The 23,985-nt window shown below is 41.7% G+C and overlaps 1 protein-coding gene across 1 annotated transcript; it reads left to right on the top strand.

Moving 5' to 3' along the window:
• Window positions 1-10,028: 10,028 nt before the first annotated feature.
• Window positions 10,029-15,907, top strand: MEOX1 (mesenchyme homeobox 1). The gene is made up of 3 exons (XM_010117661.2): window positions 10,029-10,818; window positions 14,555-14,727; window positions 15,570-15,907. The coding sequence occupies exons 1-3, from the start codon at window positions 10,368-10,370 to the stop codon at window positions 15,690-15,692; spliced, it is 747 nt and encodes a 248-aa protein (XP_010115963.2). The 5' UTR covers window positions 10,029-10,367; the 3' UTR covers window positions 15,693-15,907.
• Window positions 15,908-23,985: the final 8,078 nt, after the last annotated feature.

A 23,985-nucleotide genomic window follows, 5' to 3' on the forward strand; every position in this document is an offset into this window, starting at 1 on the left:
CATAGATGGGTTTGGGTTGGAAGGGACCCTCAAGGGTCATCCAGTCCAACCCCACTATGAGGAGCAGGGACATCTCCAACCGGATCAGGTTGCTCAGAGCCCCGTCCAACCTGGCCTTGAACGTTTCCAGGGATGGGGCATCCACTGCCTCTCATGTATTGTTTCCAGCTGGTAAGCTCCCGATTTATAGTAGAAATTATTGTCTGGTGAATTCATTTGCCCGATCTATAAATTGTTATCTGATTTTTGTAACTGTAATTCTTGGAATAAAGTAATCATTCATCAAAAGGAATAAAATTAATCAAAAGGTCAGAATGGCTCCATTTTCTCAGGCTGTTAAACAAGCATCCACCTCTTGCTAAAGGCACACGCATGCTTTGACCTAGATGATAGCTAAAATCAGGCTTTCTAGAGCCCAGGAATTGCTCGTGACAGAAAGGGATTGACATGGGATTGATCATACATCCTACTGGTTATTAAGTCTTCTTTTGTATTGACTGAATTTCCTAACTTTACATCAGTATCCTTTATTCTTAGTCAAATGCATAATAAAGCATCCATTATATTGTGTAGATAAATACACAAAAAAAAAGGGGGAAATCAGGATACAGAAAACAGAAGCACTATAAAGATGATTTCTGTACAGTAACACAGCAGATCGATGGCCAGATCAAGATGAAAATACAGGTCTTAAGTGCCAATTCATGAACCACATTGTTTCTATAGAAACAAAACAAAAGTTTGTAGTTGATGTGAGGACTTTGCAGTTTTACACACTTCTAATTACTTATTGAGCAGTGGATGTGGGAGGCTTCAGAGTAGATTCACTTACATTGATGGGATGGTGGACTAGCAAATACTACTGGAAAACAGAGAATTCAAAATTAATTATAAAAAAATTAACAAAAATCCATTTTCCTCAGTCTTAGCCTCTTTCAAAACACACTTTTCCCATGTAAGATGGCAGGCTTACATGCCTACAAGAGTCCCACAATACATCCTAGTTTTCTACCTGATACTCTGAAAATATGAAAAACAAAACAACCTTTTAATTATATATACTTTGAGAAACTTCCTCTGAATTTCCTTTAGAAATCACTAATTTGGAAAGAACCTCTTGGAGGATCGATTATCAGGTAAGGGAACGAGTAAGTATGGTTCGAGGCTTTGGCTACAGAAAATAATACCAAGAGGGAGGCCAGGGGATTTAGCTTCTGTGCACATGCTGAAGGGCTGACTAGTGAAAATTTGCTTTTCATGGGCTGCCTAATTTACAACGTTTCAAAAACAGTGGAACTGGTGTGCAATTAAATGGAAGCCATGGATCCATTGCATTTGCAAAGGCTACCAGTAGGAGGAGATGCTCCACCACGAATTTTTAATTCCTCTGCAGCAGAAATGATGGGGAGAGGAGAGTTTAAATTGAACAGAAATAGGTTCTCATTGCTCTAGCTCTAAGGTGTAAGATAATACAATACAATAGCTGTAATGCATTCTATGGTTTCAGCAGAATTCCCTAAAGAAATGACAAATGGCAACTGGCCAAGCTTTAATTCCTATATAGGATTCCATAGGACATCTTCAATACCAGAATTTGTGCCGATCTCTTCAAAACAATAAACGCCCTGTGACTATATTCCAAATAACAAGAATTTAAAGAAAGCTTCTAAAATTTAGACAAATTTTAAAAAAGAAGTAATTTCAGTGTCCATAACAGTCATTCAGCATAGGAATGGATTCTGGCTCTTCCAAAAATCTTTTCCAGAATTTTCATTTAATTGCATTTAGTTTAGCTAGCTCCAGGGGAAGAGCTTATAAAGCGCAATGATAAGAGCAGCAGCAAAGGATGGTCTAAGAAAAGTAATGCAGAAGTGTTGAAGAAATTTAAAAGCTTATTCACTTGGCAGATAATCCTATAGATGCAGGTATTATAGGATCTCCAGAAACACATAGGATTCTTAGTACAAGAAAAACTCAAAATTAAAATGTTGCACTTTGTCCCACCACAAAATGCATGAACGATGCACTAAAGCAGAAGAGTAGATTTGTTGTTAATCTATACCCACAAAAAAAGGTTTGAAATGTTGAATGTTCTGTTCCTATCTGTTCCTTGGGGATGCCATGGTTCCTGGTTTTTGTGTGGTCTGATGAAAACAACAGATGATGCTTGCAATCTGCCAAAGGCTGAGCTAATTTTGTATTTTTTCAAAGTATTTGCCCGTCAAACTCTTTAACTGTTCTTTTGCTGATTCTAAAAAATGTGGTTTTTTTAATAGAAAGCTTGTGGTGCCTTGGACCTTGTTCAGGACATGCAGCTCTTCATGAAATAGCCACAACAGCACGCACAACGTAAATACTGGACTCATTATGTTTAAATAGATGATTTATCAAAGTTTTTGGCAAACGGTCTTTCCTGTCTTCAGGATTAATGTTGTCAATGAGACACTCCTTGCTTTTATGACCTTTCAAGGAAAGGATATTCCTCATCTTTTCATGGCACTGGGCCTCAAAGCCAGAAAAAAAAAACAACCTGAGGAGGGACAAGCAAGGAATACAAAAGTTGGTGCCTAGATTTGCAAGCAGAGATCTTTGCTCCCTCAGCAGAGCGTAGCACACAGCTGCTGAAACAACAGAACATACTTTGCCTCCTGCAATCGCTAAGTCTCAAGACACGGATAGCTATTTAGCTATTTTCATTCATATTCATTCCTTAATAGTAAAGAGAAATGGAAAGACAATGTTTTAAACAAATTGCATGAGAAAAAAAACTCTCAATTAGGTGGGAATAGATCCAAGGTACAAGAAAAATGTGTACACATCTATGCATCCTAGAATGTACCGCGTCAAATTTCCCAGTTTCAATGATTGCAGCACTACCTGGGTTTTTTTAGGCTTTCAAGCCATTTTTCTTTAGGAACAAGACATTGTCAATGTCTCTCTACCAGAGTTTCTTTCTCCAGAGATCAAATAATATTGCTAGCTGCTTACTCTTCTTCTGCAGACTTCAGGTTTTTGATCATCAGCTTTCTTGTCTAATTACACAGCTGGATGAGGTGGCAACCATTTCAGCGAGAAGAGCTGGGATACCGGTTTTACCCTGGTACAAGAGAAGTACCAGGGGAAAACAAACTGAAAAAAAATGGTAAGAAAAAGATAGAAGTCATTTATTCAATATTATTGTGGACGCAACGGAGTTTTTTCCTGGCAGCGAATGCACGGAATCCAGTTAACCCAAGTTTGCCATCATTTGCCTGTAAATCCTATCACACCTTCCAGTTCTAAAACCCAAACCTCTTGCAGTAAATGGAGCAATAAAATTAGCTGAAAACCAAAGCAAAAAAAAGTGGTCCTTCAAACAAAAAGTGTTAAAACTGACAGATTATGCATTGTGTGACAGGAATAAGAGGTTTCCAGATAGTGTTTTTTCCTTTTAATACTTCTGCAAACTTAAAGCTGGCCACCTCTTCTGCATATTGCTTCTATTGCTCTCTATCCTAAGATAAATTATCTTATAAGTGTCTCTGAACACATCTTGATGTTTCCTGTACCTGAAACAGGGTTTTTTTTTTTTTTCACTACTCTGAAGCCATCAAATTTAATTAATACCGGAAATATTGACTTAGTGCTAAGAGAAACATTATCATTAAATTAGAAATTCTTGTGGTAGTGATGCCAGCTCCCCGTCTGCAGAGCAGGTCAGACACTGAAACTCAGTAGAAGTATCAGACGAGACTGTGGAAGGAAAAAAGCCTGAACGGTTCTGCTCAGTAGTTTGCCTGTCCAACTCCTGCCACAACTAATGAAAGCTATACTAGCATCTGCCGATCTCGTAGAGAATCATACTGCTGAGGTCTTAGAGATGCTTTTAAAAATTCAGGAGAAAACCCAAAAAAGTTAAGGAAAGTGGAAAAATTCAAGCAGCTGGAGGAGGACAGAAGTTGAGGACTGCAAAAAAAAAAACCTAGATAGAAGAACTGAAACAGCGTGGTAGAGGATAAAAAGATAGAAATGGAGAAAAAAAACCCAGGGTATTTTAAAATACTGTTGTGCTCAGAGTGAGCATGTTATTTCACGTACTACTTTAATTTGTAGAAAATTAAGTAGAGAAGACAAATGTGAGAATGTAGAAGTGCTATTGCAGAAAAGGAAGGGCAAATCAATCAGAAAATCACTTCAGTCCATTTGGAACTGTCAACTTGGCAAGCACATTGTCAGGAGAATGGCGGATTCGATTTGCAAATGACTCACCACAACAAAGAATAAATAAGCAGCAAAGGTAATTCTTCAGTCCATGCTTTAGCTGCTATGGATATGAACAAATACAGAAGTATGTGTTATGTTCAATTTACATTCTGCTAGTTTTCTCAAAACTCTGCCAATCCTACAGTCAAAAGCAGCTGAGTTACCTTGCAACAATCCTAACCTGGCACACGTCATCTGAAGTGCGAAGAAATTAAATGGCATAGCATGGATTCAACCACCTAATCAGGTGGAAGAAAGATCCTCCAACGCTATACTATGGCCACCTCTCATGAGTGATAGAGCGTCCGTTTGGAATAAAGCAATAGGAAGGAGAACTACCCGCGCAGAACTTCCAAACTAATGCAGAAACCACACTCAGTCACTTTCCCCTTTTTTAAATCAACTGTTTGGAATGGAACAGGTTGAATAAGATGTGAAGAAGGAAAACTCAAGTCATTAAATCAATATGAACTGAAGTGTTTTGAGAAGATCACAGCTTTTAAGTGTACCATATTTGCACAGCAAAGGAACCATCCAGAGGAGAACAAAATGCATACTTTGAATAGAGTTGTACCTGATTCTGTGTTAGTTTAATTAATGTATCAGAACCAACTGATCACCCTGATTCAATATTCTTGGTCATTAGGTTGCCTATATCTGTTGAAGATCATTTACTTGAACGCCTTGTTCTCAGATCACATGCTGGGCTGAGAAAGCATTAATTCCATGGATATTACTTCAAATCACCTTTGTGGGCAAAAGAAACCAAGAGTGTTGCAGCATGCAACAAATATGTTGCCTCAAAACTCAAGAAATGCAACAGAAGACTGGTTTAATCTACTTAAGAATTTTGCAGCTGAAGCATAAAAACAATTTTATTACAAAAACATGGCCAAAATCAGATAATAATATTGTCAATTTTTTTTTAAAGTGTTCTATGCTTTTGGTAAAACTCTTCAGGGCTAAAAGCATTAATTACTTACATAACCTAAGATATCCTTTTACTACTTCAGACAGAAGCTGGTTGGTAGGCATCTTCTCCCCAACATTATTTCTCTGACATTACAAATAATTTCTTCTTGAACCCCCTAACAAACTGACTGAAAACCTATTCCTAGGAGTTTGGGGAGAAGAGAGATGAATATATCATACAACCATGATATCACTGTTACAAAACAGCTGCTTTTTTTTTTTTTTTTTTTTGAGAGGAATACAGACTTTCTCACTCTCTCTATCTCTTCCCCCAAATTATCAAAAACCTCATACTGATTTCCTGCAAATACAAGCCTTTTAAACTGGACTAATTCGTCATATGGCATTACAGCAAAATGCAAGTTGACATTTCCTGACGTTTTGTCCAATATCTAATGTCTTTTAACACAGCTCTTTAACTTTCATGGGTAGATAATTTTTTTCCCTTCTAGTTACACTCCCTTTATTAGCCTAAGCTTTATGCTTTTGCTCTTCTTTTATTCCTTCAGAATGGCTGAGAAAACTATTAAAATGACTGATAGGCCCAAAGAGCCCATCTTCGAGCTTGGCGTTTCCTTTATAGAATCGCAGAATCACAGAATGGTTTGGGTTGGAAGGGACCTTCAAAGGTCATCTAGTCCAACCCCCCTGCAAGGAGAAGGGACATCTCCAACCAGATCAGGTTGCTCAGAGCCCCGGCCAACCTGGCCTGGAACGTTTCCAGGGATGGGGCATCCACCGCCTCTCTGGGCAGCCTGGGCCGGTGTTCTACCACCCTCAGTGTGAAAATTTTTTTCCTAATATCTGATCTGAATCTACCTCCCTCTGTTTTGATACCATTACCCCTTGTCCTGTCACAACAGGCCCTGCTGAAGAGTCTCTCCCCATCTTTCCTGTAGGCCCCCTTGAGGTACTGGAAGGCCGCTCTAAGGTCTCCCTGGAGCCTCCTCTTATAACTCTCATTGCTGCTTTAGCCCCCTTCTCCTTTCCTTCGCAGGTTCCTGTCCTTGACACACCCCATCCCATCCCCTATCCTCACCTACAACACATTTTCCCTATCCACGTAGACTGTAACTTCTCCAGCACACTATGTTTAAGCGCTATTTAGGCAGGACGGTACAGACATCCCTGTTCCCAATACCTACAAATGAATAGTCACAACGGATGCGACAGCATTTTTTAGCACGTGCAGTGTTCTGCACAACTAGCTGCTGTTTCCTTCAGAAATTATTCCCCCTTCTTCAGCAAGAGCAACTGCACCAACCATCTCAGCTTGGTGCTAGTGACGGTTCCTTCTCAGCAGTGTGACTTGCAGAGAATTCAAAGCACCAGAAACATGATTAAGAGGCCATAGCAGTTGACTTCGAGGAAAGATTGAAAGCCTGAAATACATCTGGCTTGTGTTTAATGTGTTTTATCATAGATACCGCAAAATTGTAAAACTTGCTTGAATAATTGCTCTCCACCTGTGCAGTGCCAAGAGGTTATTACTCAGAATAATGAGATGGCGTCAATAAAAGCGAGAACGGAGTCTAGACATTAGGAAAGAGTGAAGAACTGTCTTCCCTAAAGGGAAAGCGGAAGATTGAAACTGTGACAGTTACTCGGGTCTGGGCAATATCCTAGGAAATTACACTGGAACAGGATGCCCAGAGAAGTTGTGGATACCCCCTCCCTGTAAGCGTTCAAGGCCAGGTTGGATGGGGCTTTGAACAACCTGACTTAGTGGATGGTGGCCCTGCCCATGGCAGGGGGCTTGGAACTAGAAGATATTTAAAGTCCCTTCCAATCCAAACTCCTGTACAATTCTATGGAAGCGTCCAGTAGAGAACAATAAAACAAGTACCTGTAGGGAGACTAAGTAACCGCAGAAACTTTTTCCATCTTTAACTTCTGCAACTAAGCAGCAGCTTCCTGAATTTAGTACTGGCTCTCTGTTGCTCTCCAGCTTTCTTTCATCAATGCCAACACATGCATTGACATTAATAACATGGGTTCTTCCATGTACGAGGAATTCCCCAGTCTTGGTCCAGTACCCACAGAGGAAAACTTTCCCAATTACTTCAGCTGCACACATGGCAGGTCACAGCATGGCATTGTTTCGGATTTATTTAAAAAAAAAAATGTTCCGAGAGCATTTTAAATGAAGGGTGTTATTAACTTGCAGTTTAGTAGCTCATACAATTTCAGGAGTGGATCTTGGTGCCTAGAGTTTTCTCCATGACAAGTGTGTAAATTTTTCTTAAACTTCTGACAGGAAAAGCATCTAGCCAGTGTCTCTCTGTCGGAAAGCTAAATCTTCCTTTGCCTTGCTATGAGAGTAAAATCTGTAATCTAAGAAATCATTTTGGATTTTAAGTGCAAAAAGCAGCAGACACAATTGTACTGGGTGAGGTTGAACAAAACCAGAGTGGGACCAGGGTTCCTGCCCCAGAGAGCTCCCGTGTTCCTGAGAGCTTGCTTTATTGAGAAGGAAAATTGCCTTGCCAGAAAAAGGAGGTGAAGACACGGCACTACTTGTGTCATGACGCCTTCATGAAGTCATGCAAATCACCGTACAAGGTCTCAGGGTGAGCCAGAGCTCAGAGGCTCCTCAGTCTGTGAGATGGCTGAGAAATGCATTCTTGGGGGAGCCACAGAATGAGCTGACAGGAAGCTCAAAGATGAACCCTCACTTCCCAGCCTTCGGCTTGTTATGGGAGCATTGGTTACAAAAACCAATCTCCATTCATGCCGGTTTTTTTTCTACCCAACACAGTGCTTGACTGAAGAGATGTTGACTTTACAAAGGTTAAAGGTGGCTGCCTCCACCAACAAATGGGTTTTAGCAAGAGGGGAGGATTGTTGTTCTTTCTTCTTTCAGGAATGAAGTGTTGGGAAGATGCAGAGGTCAAACGGGCCCCTGCTGAGCCGCTGAGGGACAGCACCAGCTGCAGAGGGTGCCGGAGCAAGGCAGGACCAGGGGGCTCTCACGCTTGGGAAGGGTATGCCATCTCCTGTTCCCACATCTGAAGTCAGAGGAATAACAGTGAGAGCTCCGTTGGGAAAATAGCGTGCAAGCAATTTAATTCCGAGTGCAAAGTGATGTGCGGGAGTTGAGTCACGCCCAGAGATGGACCTCTGCTCGGGCTGGGGGGATGCCTCAATGGGAGCCTAAGGCTGCTGCTGGCTGAAGCAGGTACTAGCCCGATGCACAATCCTCCCTTCCCTCTATCCCCTCAAGTGTATCTGCAAGAACAGAAATGTTTGCGTAATTAGCCAAATCATTTTGTAGACTGGAAAACCACAGACCTAGGCTTGAATTCATACAAACCCCTAATAACCCGTGTGACTGGAGCAGGTGGGTGTTATCCATTTAACACACACAGAGAATGGAAATTAAATACTTTGCTTTGGCAAAAAAAAATCTGGACTCTAACATAGATTCTGCCAGTGCCCAGAACATTTGCAGCATTCACATTTATTATAACCTGGCCTTTCAGAAAAAGAGCAGCCTGGGGCTTTTCCTCCTGCCAGCGAGTAGGAAATAATGTTTTAACATTTATTTTCTAATATAGCACAGCAATAAGTTTACATATTTAGGAGAGTTCTTCCTAGAGAATGAATTAGGTATCAGATATTTAGTATCTTGCAAGAAAGTCCAGATTCACATGGTAGAGCAGGATTTTATGTTCTCGTTCAGAAAGATCTGAACCAAATCCCCTTGATTCCTTGGAAAAGGCCAAGCTCTAAGAACCGACAGACGTATCACGATAAGCACACCTTTTTCTTTTTTTTTTTTTTTCCTGATTCCTTGAGATATTACAATCCTGAATTATACAGAAGGCAAATAAAAGTATCATTTAAGGCTTACGGAAAAAGAAGGCTCTGTGTCTACAAGAGAACACAAAACCCAGCACAAATGGTGGGAGAAGGGAAAGAGGCGCACACACCATAGAGCAAGGCCTAGGGGAACGAGCACTGGAAGTGGTTGGAAGCAGATTATGGAAACATGGAACACATGCACATATAAATTGTCATGAAAAAAAAGGAAGGGAACAACCTTGAGAGAAGTTGCAGTAACCCCAGCGTAGTAGGGTTTTGGGCATTGCCAGCTGCAATTGAGAACAGATTCCCTGTTAAGATCTTTTCAGCTGTGATGGCTCTATGGTCTGAGAATCTGCTTTCTGTTAGGAAAAACTATAAAACTTTCAACAAAAGATGAAAAATATGTCTTCCATTGGCATAAAAGCAGGAGATTTCCTTGCAGGAAGGAGAGGCATAATGAAAATTCCCTGGAAAGTAGAATACAGAAAGGATAACTGCCACTGGCAGTAAACTCCAGCTCCAACTCTCAGCGACTACATGTGTTACAAAGCTAACGAAAAAAAAACAAACAAGAATCACTCAAAACCTTGTATGTGTGTGCATGCCAGGTTTAATACTTTTTTTAAACTTAGATTTGGGCCTTAAATTATATATAATCAGTGAAGTCCTTTCTTACTTTTATTTCCCACCTTAGTTCTTGAAATTTGATGTCTGTTGAAATCTGTGTCAGGGCTTTTTCCAAATCCAGGACTTGGGGAATTTTGTTAACAGTGCAATAAAAATAACTTCATGGTGTTACAGGGAAACATTAAAGCCTTTTTGTGTGTGTGCTGCTTTTTCCCTTCTTAAAAAAAAAAAATACAGACATTGTTTCTTTAAAAGGCTCCATCTGCAAATCCCATTAGATGTGCATATAAGGTTTCGGATGATTAATAGTTGCCTGCTTTGCTTTGGTTGGAGGGACGGAGAGTACGGACCTTAACCCCTCCCTCCCCTCGCTCACATTTCACTTCACAAACTTGTCACTCTCTCCCCAGCAGAGTATTTAAAAAGTGTTTCACTCATGTCCAGCACTTCGCAAGGAAGCAAGCTTTGGGCCTTGGGAAACCATCCAGGGCAACCGCCGCGTAGACCTGGTTTACTGTTTTCCGGTCGGAACGATGAAGGCTTTTAGAAGAGTTCCCAAAGTAAATCTGCAACAGCATCAAACCCACAAACAAACCGTTGTTTAGGGAGGAAATCTATTCTGTGAAGCTGGGAAGATTTCCCCTCTGCTCCTCTTCTGATTTGGAAGCCTGAGCGATAACCGGTCACCAACACTGGAGCGCGGACAGGATCGGAAGCAGATGGATCCCACGAGCAGCAGCTGCATGCGCAGCCCCCAGCCTCCCGCCGCGCTCTGGGGGTGCCTGCGGAGCACCCCCGCGGATGTCACCACCGCTTCGGGCCTGAACCACTACCCACCAGCGCCGTTCTCCTTCCATCAAAAAGCAGATTTTGCGACTTACTCTGATTTCTCAGCCTCCTGCCTGGTGACTGCTCCCCATAGCTTCCCACGGGAGGAGCGAGCGTTTGTGGAGCAGCCTCCCTCTTTCCAGCACTCAGACTGGCATCTTGCAGCAACCGAGGCCAGAAGGCGACTAAATACAGGAATGGCCTTTGGTTCTGGGGAGTCGGAAGGCAGCAGCCCAAATCTAGTGAGCGCGGCAGTGGGTCCGAACGAAGATGGTGAGGTGCCAGTAAATACTCCGAATGAAACTGAGAAAAAGGCATCCAAAAGAAAAAAGGAAAACTCAGGTAGGTGGGATGAAATCAGGGTTGTGGGATAGTACAGGCTAGAGAATGGGAGCACCTGTAAGACTAGGAATTAAGAAATAAAGCTGATGAGGAAAACATTTTTTAATTCTTGACTGAGGAAGGAACAGCACCAAAATGATGGTTTATTCTTTGATGACCTCTGGTGTTTGTGTTTCACTGCTACAGATCTTGTTTACTGAAACAGGCACTTTACTTACCAGCAGAACGCACGTTTGCTGTAACTAAAGAGGAATCATGTGGCAGGTAGGCGCTGAGCTGAAGGTCCTGGGATGTGGAGTTTTATGGTGCCTACCTCCCATTTGTCCAAGCGTGAAAGAACGGCAGTCAAAGAGCTTGAGCTGCCTGTGCTAGCTGGAAATCTTATACCAGGGTTTTGACATCCCAGTTTATGGTAAGAAGTATAGGATGCAAAGCCTCCCTTTAGATATAAATTCTATTTGACCTCACCAAATATTAAGTGCTTTTGCCTCAAAACTGGAGGTACTAAAAGTTTGCCCATCAGTACAATGCCCAACAGCGCAGAAGATGTAGGCGCTTTTCATTGTGTCATCCTAGCTAGCAAAACACATTCTTCCTACAGCACAATATTCACTGTTTTCATGGTTTTATAACCTGTGATTTGCTGCTGTCTCAAACTCAGATATGTGAAATACGCATAAAATTGTTTTCTCCGCAGGAACTTGTTAAAAATTAAGATGCCTATATGCATTCATTCGTTTGCAAGCTACAGTGTGCTTTTTCCCACAGCACTGCTAGGAAATGGGGAATATTTTCCAGTACCCCGTTTTACAGGTAGAGAACACGGCAATAGAAATATTTATTCATTTTTAGGTTTTTACAGGTTGGCTACAGAGGAGCCACCTCTAATACAACTTTCATTTCTCCATTCTGCAATTTAAACAACGAGCTTGTGTTCGTGCTCTCTCTGTCACGCAATTAGTCCTAATCTCTGTTCTCTCCCAATATAAACAGGCTGCTGGGGAACACGTAAAATAACTAGTATTCCAAACCTCTTTATGCCCAGAATCTAGTTTGCTTCTGTTTACTCTTTAGAAACCCAACTTTGTAGAATAAGTTTATTTCTAATGAAAAAGCAGCTCTGGGGCAAGAATTTCCCAAACACTCAAATGCAAAGAAGTTTTAAAAAAAAAAATTAAAAGTGAACAATGCCTTTATGAAAACATTCGCTGGTCACAGGTAAAAAGCAGATTTCGGTATACTCAGATTGGAGGGATATCTTTAAACAGACTGATGCCAAAGCACATCTCGCTGTTTGAGGTAGAAGACAAATGCTCCTTCTGCTCTCTGTTACCAGCACCTTTGACATTTTCTTCTCATACTTGCTGCCATCCCGTATACTTCTCCTTACCGGGGAGCTGTGAGCAATGACATCACTGGAAGGTCTGGTGTTTCCTACCTTCTGGCAACTGTTGCTGGCTGTACAAGTCGTTACTCCAGCAAACGGAGAATAATGAAAATATCCCAAGGAGGATCCCACAGCTTTTCATTTCATTCCCTTCTTTGCTTACCAGACAACAGATATAACTATTTGATATCCCTCCTGCGAGCTTTTCCTTCCTTCTGTCCCCAGACAAAATAAAACAGATGTAGGAGCTTTCCAAGACTATTTGCCCTTTCACACCACATTTGCCATTTTCCACATCCTGTTGTCAAAGCTCTGAAGAAATTAGGCCAAATTTCCACTTTTGGAATATCGCAAAACCCCCAGCCACGAATAGCCATATGTCTCTTTACAACACCATGTGGCACACAGCCTGGGTGATAGGATTCAAGCTACGCATCCTGCTCTGTTCCCAGCAATACTCAGCTATTTCAAATTATTCCTGTTGGCTTTTGGAGATGAAGACTGGTAAAACTCCCTGTTAGAAAGGATGTCCTTCACACAGGGCTAAGCGCTGGGCTCGCATCTATATTCAGGTTAATTAATAGCATTAGCTGTTGTTATCCTAGGTTAATTGGACAGAGGTGGCTTTGGTTCCTGCAGTGTTATTGGCGTTGGAGAGCTGCTTCACTCCTCCACGTGTTTGCTAAGGGAGCACAGAGCCGGGGGAAGCCCTTGAGACCCAGGCTCCCGGAAGCCAGCGGCAAAGTTCCCAGCAGGGGATCCACACTTCAAATCCCGCTTCCCCTGCCCTCTCCCTAAAGTGGTGTTTGTTAGCCTTGGGAAACGTGTACTGGTGTGTGCGTTCAGCAATAGAGGAGAATGGAGATTATACAAATATGGGCAAAAGCATGGGGAGAAAATTCTGGGGTTTTGCCTTCATACTTTCCCAAACTTTATTTGGGGATTTTTAAAGCAAGAACAATGTTGATGCAGACAAGACTAGTTTCCTTGAAATAGAGAGCAGTACAGCTGCAGCACGTGGTACGCTGATCCCTGCCCACATTGTCAGGGGAGCTATGCTTGTTTTCTCTATTTCTGACAAACAGACCTACAACCAGATTAATCAAGCCTCCAGCCACCCCGACAGATTTTTTTCAGCTTTATTACTTTGGCAATCGAAGGGGCATCTAGAAGATGATGCTGAGTGTTGTGCTCATTGTTACCACTCTGTGTATCACTTCTCTGTAGAAATACTGTGCTACCACCCACAGAACATCATTGCACATTGGTTACACACACACACACACAAATAATTAATCCTCAACATAACAAAAAACCTACTAGCATCTTCAGTTCAGGCAATCTAGCCAACCACAGGAGCAAGAAGGGAGAAAGAGGCAAGGAACTTGTAAAACTGACTGCCTGAAAGGCTGGCAGTGAGGCTTTGCTCACTGAAACAAGGGCATTTTTCCTTGCGTTGTTTGGAGATTCTTCATAAGCATCAATTTTAAAAACACAGGAGTAAAACTTAAAGGGAAAAGGAAAAAAAAAAGAGGGAAAAGGAAAAGAAAAAGAGGGAAAAGGAAAAAAAAACATTGCCACAATCTCAGGCAAAGTCAGTTTGTGTTTGCTTTTTACGATAACGGGTGCAGCATCCCTTTGGCTATGACTCAAAATTTGGCTTTGAAATACGACTCTCGACCACATTGTAGTCAAGTGCACAAATTGCAAACCGGTTTTTCAGGGCAGCACAGTGAGGAGGATGACGCTGAGGCCAACGGTGCGCACAGAGACCGGGTGTCCTCGCAGTTTTTGTTTAGCAAGGATTAGAAGAAGCTCAAACCCTCCAGTATCGTGTGCCGATTCAAAGAGCGCTGGTTCACTGGTGTTACTTGTTTTACTAATATCTCCAGGCCATGCGCTGGCTCAGGGTGCTTTACCTCACGCCCTGCACCCGCGCTCGTCAGATGTTACACGTCAGGTACGCTCAGTGCTAGCTTTGGGGAGAGTGATGACAGGTGTATAAGGAACCAAAGTAAAGACGTGGGGAAGGAAACTGTTTCGATGCAATGATAGCAAGGAATGAGAGCTTCCTTCCCACAGCTGCTCATTTTCAACCTTGCAGACCCAGGCCTGTGCTGCTGCGGGTTTGACAACAGGCCCCTTCCCGACCCTCAGCTGTCCCACCTTCGTCCCCTTGAACCCGAGGCTGACAACACCGCTCAGTCACGCTGAGCTTGAGGTGGCCTAACACAAACTTCTTAAAACTCCCCCTGAGCACTCCAATTAGTTTATATCAGATCTCTGCGGCACGCGCTCGCGTGGACCAATGTAACTGCAAATGACACAACGCGTGTGCTTGCCTCTTAGAAAACCAGAACTCCAGCAACAAGACAGAGACGAGCAGCAAATCACGGAAGGAAAGGACAGCTTTCACGAAGGAGCAGTTACAGGAGCTGGAAGCTGAATTTGCCCACCACAACTACTTGACAAGGCTCAGGAGATACGAGATCGCGGTGAACCTGGATCTCACCGAGAGACAAGTACGGAATCCCTGCTTTCCCAGCTGCTGCTTCCTCCCCAACTTCTCCCTCAAGCTAAAAAGCAGATATGATATTCAAGGGTGTAATTTTACAATGGCACAGAGGTATTTTAATACAAAGCCTCCACATTCTTTTAGAACACGTTTCTGTAAGTAGTTAATAAATGTAATTATATTTCTCTAACCTAAAGACACATTTGGGAGTAACTGGTATCTACTGAGCTGTTGTTTACCACCACTCATTGGTACATACCAATTGGTATGTCAAGGCTTGCAGGTGTAATATGGACATCACCTTCGACTGCGATTACCAGGAATTAATTAGAATGATATAAAGTTTGATACATGCATTCTTCCTGGGTCAAGTAGTGTTTCGAGGTGAAAGCCAGAAATGCAGTTTCATGGAGAGAGGTACTTCTGTTCTTCCACTGTGACATCAGTCAGGGTTTCATTCCCAAAGCTTAGTGGACAATAGATGAATTGTCCAATTAAGTTAAGCAAATCACAATTCCTGAAACATTAGATTGGATGGACTAGGTGTTAAAAGACTGAGATGCGCTGTGCCCACTGGATTGACGTGCTAGGTTGACGTAAAGAGAGATCCTAGGCAAAGCACATGCACTACCTTTGCGGGTCTCGGAGAAACATCTGCCTGGAACAGTTCAGAGAGAGTAGTTCCTGCCTCTGTTAGAGAGATGGATTACTTAAACTTGTGAGGTTCCTTTCACCTTTTCTTCTAGAATTCCACAAAACATCTGTCTAGTTATACACAGATACATACACAGGTCTGCTTATAGAGCTCAGCTTGAGGCAATAAGTAACTATTTCCCTTTTATTACCCAGGTCAAAGTATGGTTTCAAAACAGAAGGATGAAGTGGAAACGTATTAAAGGTGGGCAACCAGCGTCCCCACGTGAACAGGACACAGAAGATGTGGACTCTGCAGCCTCGCCCAGCTCTGACTAGCCCTTGCAGCAATGGGAGAGGAGGACGGAGAAAGTAATGGATCGGTAGGTGAATGCAACCCTGCTCTGAGCCAGCCACACCATGAGATGATCCTACTTGTAAAACCTACAGACCTGAGTCTTTAAGAGGTGCGTGATGCTTGAGGTTACAGAGACAATTAAAGAATGCAGGGGGAAAAAGCCAAAGGGCGGCATGATTTTGATTTTTGCCTGAATGAATTAGCGTGCTCTGGAATTGTCTTACTGCCACAGATGTGTCTTCAGAATAAAAGCTAACAAACACTGAACATAAGACAGGAGTGATGTTGTCTAGGCTATCAAACACTCAGAAAAAAACATGTTGTCAGTCAGCATGAAAGGGTTCAGCAAGTGATAATGGAATTGGATTCTCATCCAGCCTTTCCCTGGTGACATCTTATTCAATCTGCATTTGGACTTGACAAGGCACATTTTCCTTGTGCCTTGCTTTAAGAGAAATAAATACTTTGATAGTCACTGATTTTTCTTGCCATATGAATTGAACACCTGTATGGCTAGGCAGTAAGATTACAAAAATAAAAATTTGAGACCAAAACAATATACGCAGAATTCCGCTTACCACTTTCAGAAGGGATGGCTTGCACACTGACAGCCCGAGAGGACAAGAGCCTTGTTAACGGCAGCAATTTGCAGAGGGAGAATTCTTCCAGGATTATTGTAAAACTTGAAATTAGATTGCTAGATCTCAATTTCAAATATTTTTTCAAAGCAGTCGTTACCAAATGTCACAGCAGGTACAGCAGACATGAAGCCCTCAACACAATAGCTGTCACTATTTTGTTTTCATCATTTAAATCTATTTAACTGAAGGAAAACTACTGTTTAGTGCTGCATTTCTTTTGGATTTATGGAATCTCTCTGGAAACCCATGTTTTTCTTTGTGAATTCAGGATTGTCAAGAAAAGCAGAAAAAAAACGTGATCTGGAGTAATTTACCTGAGTTTACTGTCCAGAAATTCTCGTTTAATTTTTCACTGAAGACAAAACTTTCCTCCAAATAAACATGTACATGTGTATATTTAAATTACGTATAAAATAATCTGTTAATCTAGGTATTGTGTGGATTTACACTCATTACTTATGTCTTCTAAATCAATATGTGGATTTATTAAATTTACAGTTAAGTGATCAACTTTAGCCCTTTTTGCAAACTTCCCATTAATAAGTTATTTTCTGTGATTTTTTTTTTATCCAACTGCCCATACTTCCAACACAAACAGTATGTAAACAAGGCTTTCCAATACAGAATCATGAACTGCCACGGCACCACCTGAAGTCTTAAGAACACTTCCACTGGAAATTATCCCCACTTTCAGCCAAAACTTGTAGTATATAAAATTCTTAAGTTTTAGAAAAGCATAGTGTCTGTGTCCATTTCTTTTGTCTTTTATTAATGTATTGATGTTGTATTTTACACAGAGTTTTCCACTAGCATATCAATATTCTCAATAGTCATAATGTGAAACTTTGATTTAAATATTTGAAAGGTAACCATTCTTTGCAGCTGTGGCATACCATCTTCCTTTCACTTTACTCTGATGCGCTATTGCTGGGATTTAACATGGACTGCAGATATGCTGGATATAAAGTTGCATATCTGGATAATATGTTTATATAGTTATCTGTGGTTATTCCACTTGTGAAAGACCTCAAAACAGATAAATATCCACTTTTTTTTTTTTTAATAACAGAAATGCTGTATTCTTTTCAAAGAGCTGATTACTGTATCCACCAAGGAAAAAAACATCCATTACATTTCTTCTTTAACATTTCCAAACTCTCTTTGAGAGATCAAAGAAATGAACAGAGTATATATATATGTTAAAAAAAATTCAAAATAAAGAAATATTTTTGAAAATAATCCCTTGTCCCACTCGCCGGCCAGCGGGACAAGGGAGTACCTGGGCTACCGTATGGTTTTCCACACCAGCCTAATTGCAGTATGCCTAAAACTCTTACCCACCACAAACAAAACACCGCTGCCCCAACTCAAAAAAAAAAAAAATGGAGAAAAAAAAAAGAAAACTGCATCATCGATGTTTCACAGGGCCTCTGCACAAAGTGTGCTGTGATCTCAGCAAAGTTAGGGAAATCCCATGAGTGTATTCACAGAGGGGTATTCCCATCACTTCTCAGACCCTCTAGAGAGATACTCAGCAAGCACTGGTACCCCTGAAGAGACCACCTATCTCTCTGAAAAAAAAAAAACAAACAAAAAAACAACAAAAAAAAAGTGCACTTTATCACTATAAGCTTAAATGAACGCTGCATTTAATGCAAATTAAAAATTAATAAGTAATCAGTTAAAATAATTAGGACCATGCATGTCCTCTCTCTGAGCTAGATCTACCAACTTCTCCTCAGATTTTTACAGTAAGGAGATGCTACCCTCCATGTCCTCCCAGCACATTTGTGTGTGAATGGCACAACGTGCCCATGGGAGATCTTCCAGACAGAAGTTACAGCAGGATCCCAGTTACCCCAGCAGCAATAAGCTGAGGGGTCCCATGGGTTACAAACCTGACATTAATAACAGGTTAATAACCTCACTATTCATGCACGTAAAACTAGTCGGATAAAAAAATTGCCCACACACAGATGAGAAGCAGCTACAGTTTACAGTACTTCAAGAGCAGAAAACATCTACAGCTCTCCTTAAACCTTGGTGCCTTCGGATTAAGCTTCTGACTAAACTCTCTAGCTTAGCTCTTGGCAAACAGTGAAGCAAGCTGGTTTTGTGAAGCACTCTGATGCTAGCTCAGCCATCCTACCCTCATCTCCATCCCACAAAACGCCGCGGGGCTGGAGCCCATCGCTGCTCATCTCCGTGTGAGCCCTTAAGCTGGTTACTCACTGCACGTCACCTCGCTGCCTCTTCCTCGCCGCAGACAGAAAGTTTACGAGCTGCAGAAGCAGCTTATTTTGCAATGAAAACTTTTGGGGACTTGGCTACCAACATAAACCAAAATCAGCTTCCCATCCAGAAAGAAGGACAATAAATTTTCCCTTTCGAGGAAGCTGCCAACAATAGCATATTGCATTCGATGTCACTTAAAAGCCAGTCAGTGGGATCTCTATCCGTACCCATAATTACGGCTCCTAAACGGTTCTTGCTCCAGCTTTTGAGAAATAAGGTAAGAGTCACCTGTGAGATCATTTTATGCTTAGGCATTTTCCACATGAAACCATCTGCTTCTTCTAAGACTTCAGTGTTTTGTGAAGGAACATTTCTCTCCTGACATCAAAGCATTTGACCCCTGAACCTCTGGTGCCAAGAATCTTTTAGACAAAGTCTGTCATCTGGGAGTAAAATCTCTGACCTGCAATTATTTTTCGCAGAAGTACACATCAGGCTTTATTCTCCTCGCAGAAGGGAAGTCAGCTACCTGGGGATCTTTGGCAGTGCTTCCCCTGCCTGATTGTCAATAAATAATCTGAGAGCACAATCACCCGCGCAAGATCGGAAAGGTCTTGCAGGTCTTCCCCAGAAAGCACATGCAGGCAGAGAAGCAGGACTTCCTTCCCATTTAAGGCCAGTGCAAATTGCCCACAGGGAATGGGGATGTCGGTATAAACACAAAAGTATGTGCTGGAGCTCTTTATATCTATGCTGCCTCTTCTGAATACAAGGAGAGAAGCACTTTCCTTAGAGTCATAGATTTTGTGGACATTTTTTCTACCTAGCCAGATGCCAACATAGGACAGGTCCTAATTTGTTTCGCATCGTTTCTGTATCGCATGACCCCTCTGTCCTTAGCCCTAGTCTCTCTGCAACTTTCTACAGCATTAAGCTAGTGATTTTTCCACTCAACAGAGCCACTTGGACAACTTAAAAATAACCCAGAGGTGACTAAGGCGGCATGTACTTGTGTGTGTGTGCTTGATGAAGTCTTAGACAGGTCCACAACCTCACTAGAAAAACTTTAGATGGTCCATAACTTCAAAGAATCACTGATTTTCAATGTCAACTACACCATCACCACCCCCACCCCCCCACCCTCTCCACCTAAATCAGCTTAACAGAGACCAGGAGTCTTCGCAGCGATGGTACGATTTTAGAAGACGATGCTACCATGAATTCCTAATCTAGTTGTCTAGCTGCTGTCAAGCCAGATCATTGCATGGTTTTTGATCAAGTAAACTGCAGATCTAGACCTCTGTGATGAGCTCTCCAACTCATATGTGAATAAGTATTTACTCATTTGAGGTTTTTTTTTTTAAGTTATGTCTTATATGTTAATTCAAAGGACACAGCAAAAGGGCCTTCCAGCAAAATACATGATTCCTTATTATTCCCTCTTGAGAAAGGGGATTGAATTTTGTACTTTGAGACAATAAAGTTTAAAAAAAAAAACCAAACAACTGCAGTACAGACAGATGAATCCACACTATTTAGTTCAGTGCTCTGTTAAGGTAGAAGGGAAGCACTTCAGGCTCACTAGTTTTGTTGTTGGTAGGACATTGCAAGGACAAGACTTGAAGTCAGTCATTTTTTTGGCTGAGTTACGCTCAGGAGAAAGTCTCTAGCTATGGCCTGGGGTTATACGGTACTTATTCAGGAGCTATGTTTCTGGAAATTGGAATATCTGAGTGAATATAGCAGCTTACCAAAGATACAACAAAATATAAAAGCTGTTGATTTCAAATGTCCTGGTCATTTTTATTTATTTATTTACTTGAGTAATTTTTTAGGTTAAAATGTTTTCAGACATATTACAGTTGTCCCATGGAGATGACACTGTACACCCATCCAGGCGAGTGCTTCAGTGAAATTTTACAACAGTAAGCACAAGTGTTAATAAAATCGATATGAAGCCAGTAACAGGTAACCGTCAGTATAGCTGGGTCTGTTCACAGCTATGAAATCGCTGTACTATTAAATTACAACCTCTCCGGAGAAGTTTTCATGCTGGCCTCATCTGTTAACCCTCCAAGTGATTTTTTCAGAGCCAAACAATAAAGCTTGTCTTTAAGCACTTGACATCAGCTTATATTCAGAATATCCATTTCAAAAGAAAAGATCATTTCCTTAGAAATACAAGTTTAATGAAGATTGCACAGAAACTGCTTGGAGAAAGTAACACCTCAGAGCAGAACAACACTCTGGTACCTTTCCTCTGCTTGTATGTCTTATCAGACTGTTAGTATTATCAATTAAACGCAAAAAAAAAAAAACAAAAAAAAACCAAACAAAAAAACCCCTAACACTCTTCCCCTCTTCTGCTTCCCTGCAGTTCTCTCTTCTCATGAGAGAACCCTATCTTGCAGGGTAAACAAGATTCTTCTGTTTACGGTCTGGTTTAGTACAGGAGCAAGGAGAAATCTAGCAGTAATGAAGGATGGGTATTCTTCAGGAATAGGAAACAAGGTAGATGACCCACTGGAACATATTTTCACTGGTTTGATGATAGCAAATTCACAGTAGAATCATAGAAGGGTTTGGATTGAAAGGGACCTTCAAGGATCATCTAGTCCAACCCCCCTGCCAGGAGCAGGGACATCTCCAACCAGATCAGGTTGCTCAGAGCCCCGGCCAACCTGGCCTGGAACGTTCCCAGGGATGGGGCATCCGCCGCCTCTCTGGGCAACCTGGGCCAGTGCTCCACCACCCTCATTGTAAAAATTTTTTTTCCTAATATCTGATCTAAATCTACCTCCCTCTGTTTTAAAACCATCACCCCTCGTCCTGTCCCAGCAGGCCCTGCTGAACAGTCTCTCCCCATCTTTCCTGTAGGGCCCCTTGAGATTCTGGAAGAATAATAATTTTGTAATAATTTTGTTTCCTTTTTTCACTAGAACACATCTCATTATCAAAGCTCTTCCAGACCCTGAGAGCAACCTGTCCCATGTAAAGAGATGCTTAGCAATCACTACCACCAAGGGATTGTGGAAAATGACCTGGTCCACAAAACACGTGTGGTGTCACTAGATCTTAAAGAAGGGAGAGATTGCTATTTTGGAAACATTTTTATTCACTTCTGAATAGAACAGGACTTTGGAGGAGCTGTGTGGCAGTTTTATGTCAGCATGCCCATGGGTAGCCTAGGGCAGAGGTTTGGGCTTTGAAGAATTTCACGGTATAGCGCTTCATCATTTACTGCAAAGCAAATTCTCTCCCCAGTTATTTTCTGCCCTTACAGGGTTTAAACACCCTGCAGAAAAAAACTAGAAGGAGCAAAGTACCAGCCAGTGACTGACTCAACGTGTTTTGTTATTTTTGTTCATCTTGTTTGTTATTTTTCCAAATACTGCTATTTGTCACTGCCTGGTCACAAGCATCTCAGGCCATTTTAAACAACGCTTTCCCAACAGTGAGCATATCTACACAAAGCTTTATAGTGGACAAGAACGTCTACATTTTCTTAGGCGAGGCCCTTGGAGCTCCAAGCAGAAGAGTGCATTGTACTTCCTACGCACTTCATTTCAGAACTAGTCTTTCCGAGATAATCTTGACATTGCTGGTAGGACTGGTGTGATTGTCATAATCCATGAACTGCAACCCTGTCAGGGAATTTCCTAAAGCTTTGCCATGCCATGTCAATAGAATGGTTTGGGTTGGAAGGGACCTTTGAAGATCATCTGGTCCAACCCTCCCGCCATGGGCAGGGCCACCTTTCACCAGACCAGGTCACTCGAAGCCCCGTCCAACCTGGCCTTGAACACTGCCAGGGATGGGGCACCCACAACCTGATCCAGTGTCTCACCACCTTCAGACAAAGAATTTCTTCTTTATGTCTAATCTAAACCTACTCCCTTTTAGTTTAAAACCCTCATTTCTTGTGCTGTCACTTCAGGCCCTGGAAAAAGTGGCTCTTGCTACTGCAAATCTGAGAAGGAGCCCTTCTCTGTCAGGGTTACAAGCTGGTGAAAGGCCTAAGGAGAGGATACTCGCTCACAATTGCACTTTTCACTGAGGCCGGTAATAAAAGGTGTCCAATAAAAACACAACATTTCCTTTTTCCTGAGGTATTACTTAAGTGGATATGACTGTATTTTATTATGGAGACAGCAAAGTGAAAAATTAGAAGCAACAGCTCTGTTTCTCTTCAAACACTTTTTAAAGCTGCGGCATATCCTTGCTAGTGTTTTGTTAAACCACCTGCTCGTACATTTGGGTGGCAGGCATACGCACTTTAAGAGGTTTTCTCTCTTCTGACATGATAAGCAAAGATAAGCAGTATGAGTGAGTATTGCTGGGTACACAACCTGCATAACCAGCCCAAATCATCCCCCAGATTGCGAGCTCTTAAAATCAGCAAATGGAACTCACCGCCTCTTCCAGCACGCTGCTTTGACACGTTCCCAAAAACTCCATACCACACTATCAGAGGGCAGAGAGCAGTCACAAAATAAATATAATCAAAAGAATACCAACTATGAAGGAAACCTGGGGACGGTGGGGGGGGTAGATGCTTCTTTTTCTATATTTAATAATCTGGAGAAGCAATTTGTCAGAAAAGAAAAATGATGCACAGCAAAAGAATGACAGATGTCTATACGTAGGTATACAGACCTAGAGAGAGCGCGCACAAAAAGGACATTTGATATGCAATGACTTCTGGAATTAAGACGAATCCAATCTGACAAATAAAAAAAAAACAGAATCCAGATTTCACAAAAAAAAAAACAAACCCTTCGTATTAAAAATAACTTTGTAGAAAAAAGCAATTATGTTGGCATTTCAGCCCTTATTTTTCTGAGTAATAAGATGGAGAGGACACAGGACATGGCTGTCTTCTGTCAAACTTTATTTCAGTGTACATCTTGGCCAAGACACAATCTGAATCTTTAGTTGTAGAAAGTCAGTGTCTCAGCTGTCGCATATTTGGTTTCTGCATCGCCCTTCTCACCAAGCTGGGTGGATAGCGGTGCATAAAACAGTACCAGCTTCAACAACACACAGAGCTTATGTCGCAGGGCCAGTGATGGACACTGTAAACACTGCTAGAAGAGCTAGGTCTGAATTCTCAGCATGAACGATAAACACGGGCAAACACGCTACGGCCAACGACACACATGCACTGAAGGGATATGAAAAACCTGTGTCTTATAGAGGAAGCTGCCACTGCTCTTTGATTAGCTACACGATATTAGGAGATAATGTAGATGCCCCAGGTAACACATCTAGATATCCTCTACAGTTTAGAATGTCCTATATTTTATTGTCAAACCCCACAGTCCCTATAAAAGCAATCGCGATGCTGCTTTTCCCATACGCAGGAGTTACAGATATCTTTTCTAGGCCCAGCCGAGCA

The sequence above is a fragment of the Chlamydotis macqueenii genome, chromosome 25 (assembly GCF_036417535.1).
Source record: "Chlamydotis macqueenii isolate bChlMac1 chromosome 25, bChlMac1.mat, whole genome shotgun sequence".
NCBI lineage: Eukaryota > Metazoa > Chordata > Aves > Otidiformes > Otididae > Chlamydotis > Chlamydotis macqueenii.

Bases quoted from the DNA above. Each gene is read 5' to 3' on its own strand.
- MEOX1 (XM_010117661.2), top strand. From the start codon at position 10,368: ATGGATCCCACGAGCAGCAGCTGCATGCGCAGCCCCCAGCCTCCCGCC. The intron at 10,819-14,554 runs GTAGGTGGGATG...CTTGCCTCTTAG, and splicing joins AAGAAAAAAGGAAAACTCAG to AAAACCAGAACTCCAGCAAC. The intron at 14,728-15,569 runs GTACGGAATCCC...TTTATTACCCAG, and splicing joins TGGATCTCACCGAGAGACAA to GTCAAAGTATGGTTTCAAAA.